The sequence below is a fragment of the Pyxicephalus adspersus genome, chromosome 7 (assembly GCF_032062135.1).
Source record: "Pyxicephalus adspersus chromosome 7, UCB_Pads_2.0, whole genome shotgun sequence".
Classification (NCBI taxonomy): Eukaryota; Metazoa; Chordata; class Amphibia; order Anura; family Pyxicephalidae; genus Pyxicephalus; species Pyxicephalus adspersus.
In genome coordinates this window covers 30,971,945-30,977,340 of record NC_092864.1, presented here as the reverse complement: position 1 = coordinate 30,977,340, position 5,396 = coordinate 30,971,945, and the positions used below count along the sequence as shown (strand labels likewise).

Sequence of the window (5,396 nt, the reverse complement as noted above, 5' to 3'; positions counted from 1 at the left end):
CCATATTTTATCTGCCAAAAAATATAAAAAATCTGAACCCATCTATATGTAAGCAATCTAACACAATGTTCTAATGTTAGTTTTCTATTGTTGGTTTAAACTCAGTTTTGGACCCATATTATGATCTCAAATCACCTGACAAGCAAAGGACTGCCAAGCAAAGCATACAACAATCATTGTAAGAGCCAAGGTCATGATGTGAAAAATAACACTTTGATCTATATATTTAAAAAATAACTCCCCAGCGAAACAAACTCGGCTCCCTCTCAATGAGTTAAAACAATTTGCTAGAACAATACGAATTCCTTCAATGCTCTCTAAAGACAAAACTTCTCACTTTCCCTTTTCAGAAACGGTATGACATTTTCCGAGCGCTGGGCTTTGAACTCTATTGTTTCCAATCACGGGACTGACGAGATAGTACAGAGAGATCTGTCTGGATCCAACCCAAACCCCCACAGCATTTCCACAGGGAGCTCCTAACCTAAGATCGACCCATATCGGTCGGGCAAAGGGCAGGGCGGGGCAAACAGATGCCGCGATTGATATTACTCCCCTGGTACCCAATACATCACCGCCTAGAGAAAATACTTTCCATGCCATTCAGTGTCTTTTTTTAATATCCCTTTGTATGACTTTTAGGAAAACACAACTGTAATAACCTTGAATATGAATTCACTAACATACATCATTTAAAATAATTTTCTTTTTTTACACCAAAAATGTAATCTAAAGAATGAATCCCAAAAGATGACATTGCCAAGCTGCGTTTATAACAAAAAGGGTTTACGACTTACCTGTACAACAACGGGATCTGAGGGGTCGACGGCCACTGCCAGGCTGGATGTAGTGTCAATGACAAGGTAGCTGTAGTTATCGGAGAGGACAGGGATGGGAACCACCTTCACACCTAAAAAGACAAAACATGGAAGATAAGGAAATAATTGAAATTGTTGAAGTGCATCTGTAATTTTGAATATATAAATTGGAGACAATGGGCAAGATGTATTAAAGCTCTCCAGGACTGGAGAAGAAGGACTATCATGAGAGAACCTAGGTGATCCATCAAAACTGGAACATATCTGTTCCAGATTGAAAACATTTGACAACCAACTAATACCAAATGAGTGTTAAGAGGGCTCTCTTAAATGATCAGAAAGTAAGAGCAAGCCAAATAGGATGAAGAAGAGTTCCAAAGAGTCAGGCAGCTCTAGAAAAGTTTTGGAGCTGTGTGTGATGAGGTTATGAGATATCTTTTAAAGATATTACAAAGTAATACATCATATTTACAAAATTATCACTTGGATATAAATCAGGAAAATTTAAATTTTACTGATTGAATGAAACTTATTGGGGAAAAGCAATTAACCACTTCTTCTATATGATAGGAACAAATGATATTTCATTTCACTATTAAACCATAAAATAATAAAAAGACTGCAAAAGGCCATATTTCATCCTAAACCTGTTTCCTGTCTAATTGCTAAAGTAAAACATCTGGGAAAAAAGAAAAAAAAAAGATTTTTTTGCTACGTAGATCTTTAATGACACACTATGGTTCGTCATTGACTCCTGGTGAACCTACATTTGGAAAGCATGTAATCAGCTGAGAAAATGAATAGGATTCATTGTAATAGGATGACAGGTACACTTTTAGTCATATGCATGGAATTCAGCGAATGTTGCAATTCAAGTTAAACTCTGTCTATATTATTAACTGCACAATGATTTTAAGTTAGGGTTACATTTTATATAATAAATTTGTGATGTGGGAAAGGCAAATGCAGTCTACATAGAAAAGCAGAGAATTCTTGCCGGAATCTTGGAAAGTATGTACAGAGAGTGAGGAGTTATATGGAGGACCAGCCTGGGGGCTTTGATGTGATCAGGGAATTCAGCAGCAGCAGCCACAAAACAATAATATGGGAGAAACTGGGTAAAAAACAAAACTATTAAAGGAGCAGTCTCATCTATCTACCGCCTCCTACATGCTTCCACACAGGGAACCCCTCATAAATTTAACTATATGCTTAAATGGGAGGAGGTCTTTGGTCGGTCTCTGTCCCCTGATGAATGGCTTGATATCTGGGAGGCAGCACACAGAAGTCCTATTTGTACATTGTATAAAGAGAACCTATATAAAATTGTCCTCAGATGGTATCACACACCGGTGGTTCTTCACCGTCTTTTTCCTAGTGTAGATCCCATGTGTTGGAGATGCGGTATTCACCGAGGTACCATAGAGCACATATTCTGGTTCTGCCCTGTTATTCAACCATATTGGTCACGTGTTAATGCTTTAATATGGGAGGTGATTCAGCAGCCTATAACGCTAGACCTCCTCACCCATATCCTGGGTCAACCATGCCTAACCCTCCCGAGGGTCTCTCGCAAACTGGTCTCCCACATGCTGGTAGCAGCACGTACGCTGATTCCTTCCAGATGGAAGACAGTGTTGCCTCCCTCCATGGAGAATCTATATGCGCGAATCCAAGAGATCCGCCTTATGGAGTACCTCACGGCACTCCTCAGGGACACAATGGTCAAATTTGAGATGGTTTGGGAGGCTTGGGACCACTATTATGCAGGCTTGCCCATTTGACCTCCCCCCCACTTTGTCTCTATCCTACTGAACAATGTTCTATACCACGTATCTTCTTAGATCCACCCGATATTCTAAGAAGCTTCAAGATATGCTCTGTTTGAGAATTTGTTGTTGTTATTTTTGAAACTAAACCATGTTCTATGGTATTCCTTTGGTGTTGCCTCCCCCTTGTGTTATTTTCCTTTTTTCCTTTCTGTACCCTGTTGAAAATTCCTCAATAAAAATACAATTAAAAAAAAACAAAAAAAAAACAAAACTAAAGGAAAAAGAACTTTCATAGCTGTTCAGGTTACATAGTCAATATAAGGTGAAACAGTTCAGTTCAATCACCCACCAGCTTTTTATTTCTTTGAGAAATCTTTAAATCTGGGTTCCCAACTCCGCCTATCTGTCAGCCAGATACTCCATATATATCAGTGTTTCTCAAACTTTTTAACATGGGGGATCCCTTGCAATAATTTTCAGGTTTTCAGGGAACCCCTCCTATAATTACTATATCCACAGCTCTCAGTACATTAGTGTGGTGATCAGTGGGAAGAATTCCTCTTACATTGCTGGCCGTTGGGAAGAATGTTACTCTTACAGATAGCCAAAAAGATCATTGGGGTCACTTTTTTGGACTTGAGAGGTGTAAACTTCTCATTACTCAAGGAACCCTCATTGCATTGGAATCTCACTTTAACTTATGGAGCAAAGAGGAGGAATAAGATTCTGATTGGCATGGGGAAGGGGTCTGGTTGGGACACAAAAACTTGGGTTCCCAAAACCTTATAAATGTGCTGATTAAATCCTGCAGTGTATAGTCTCAAAGTGGACCTGAAGTATAAGCAGATTTTCTATAACATAGTGAACATCCAGAAATGTTAATTGTGCATAGGCAAATGTGATTTTTCTCTTGCATTCATCTTGAAATATAGCAAAGCAATACCAGGTATGTGAGGGTGCCTATGGTCTTCTGTACATGTAGCCTCATAGTTGAATATCTGCAGTGTGAAATCTAAAACGTTGCTGCCTTGGAGTTATTCTTAAGAGATTTGCAGATGTTACTTTGGCACTGATTGCTGTTCTCCTTGCTGAAGGTTTTGATATGAGGAAGAAAAGACTTGTCTCCACAAAGGTGGCAACCTCATACAGAAACACAATGCAAAACAAAGTATGACAAGTCAGCTGTTCTTGCTGGAGGCTCTAACATGAGGAAGCAATGCCCTGCCACTATCAGGACGGCAGCCTCCATACTGAGACACTATGCAGAACAAGGTAGGTAAGTCAGCAATGGGAAAGGACCCACCATAATGAGGCCACAGGCAATCTTGTGACAAATTATATATTTTTTTGTATAGCTTCCTCTTTCAAATGTCAGTTCCAAAAAATTAATAATTTTATGTATTGGTGCCATCCCTGGGCTGAATCATCTGCTGCCTACTTATGTGCCTTGCAGATTTTATCCACATGATCTCCACGTCAATGTGAATTCTCCATTTAACTATTACACACCCATAGATCCTATACACACATACACACACACATTAAAATATTCCCATGGGCCAAATGGACGATATGGACCACCTAACAGTGGTAAAATGGCATTGGAGTCTAATTATTCTGCACCCCTCTCACCTATGTTACCTACCTGTCCAATCAATAACCCCTCAGATGACCCTTGACGTTGGTTGTCTGCATGCACCATATAAAGTTCAATATCAAATTTATTTTTCAATATCAAATTTTAATTGGCTGCACAAGGCTACAATATTTTACTTTTTGTCCCAAATAGAACTAAAAATGAAATATTACCAGCAAGTGGGTCGTTTATTTCAGGCTAAATCCCACTGCAATTAAACAAACCTACCTACCTGTTCACAATCATCTTTATATTGTACACATGAGCAGCTCATTGTATGATTCTGGAAATGAATGAACACCTGTGCATATGTGTGAGTTATGTCATCCCAGCCAAACAAGATGCCCAAAAATTGCCAACCAATGATAGAAGTACAGGTGGAGAAGTTGGCACCAAAGTGAGAGTGGGAAGAGGCGAGTTTAGTTAAAAGTGGCTGGTTATTTTATTTTATTGCTGAAGAGACATCGTCTATCCCTTCTGCAACAACCAACCTGCCTGCCCGCTATTTAAACCATAGCTTTAGTTCCACTTTTTAGATAAGCTATTTACTGTTTAAATGTAAAAGCTTTCTTGTGCCAAGTTCTTTTTGTGTTCTCTCAACACTCTGATCATTATCTTGGTCTTTGGTTAATCATCAGCCACTGAAACTCTCCGCTTTCAAAAAAACAAACTACAGTACAATGTTTTAATTGCCGATGTTTGCTTCATACTTGAATTACACTGGAGGGGGCGCCGCACATTTTGCATTCACAGATCTCACAGTTTAAACTTTTGCAATGTAAACATGACTTCACATTTTTTTACGCTTCCGCTTCGAGTTTACTAACGGCTTACCAGAAAGAAAGACTTTCTCTTGTTTCCTTTTCATAATTGGACAGATTTAAAGGGAACCACAAATTTCCTGTGTGTATATTTATATATATATTTTTGGTTATGTATTAATTTATATATTAGGTTATGTAACTGAACAGGTTCAACTCCAACGCCGAACAGAACTCTTCTTTTTTGGATACAGAAGGGGGATTGGTTTTGATTTTATTGCTGTGTTCCCTCTAGGGAGATTTTTTTCTTCTTAAGGATTACCAGGAAAAATTTTAAGTGGAACTGTCAAAAATTTCTACTTCATATAAAAAAGGTAGATAACCTTTTAATAGGCTGTTTTTTTTTTTT

The 5,396-nt window shown here is 38.5% G+C and overlaps 1 protein-coding gene across 3 annotated transcripts in view; it reads right to left on the bottom strand.

Annotated features, from left to right (window-relative positions):
• The window catches only part of LOC140335399 (probable hydrolase PNKD), a 58,128-nt gene that overhangs the window by 19,907 nt on the left and 32,825 nt on the right, over positions 1–5,396 (bottom strand). For all 3 annotated transcript variants that reach the window (XM_072417987.1, XM_072417988.1, XM_072417989.1), the window contains exon 3: positions 798–910. In XM_072417987.1, coding sequence (XP_072274088.1) covers positions 798–910 — 113 coding nt within the window. The remainder of the gene's footprint in view (positions 1–797; positions 911–5,396) is intronic.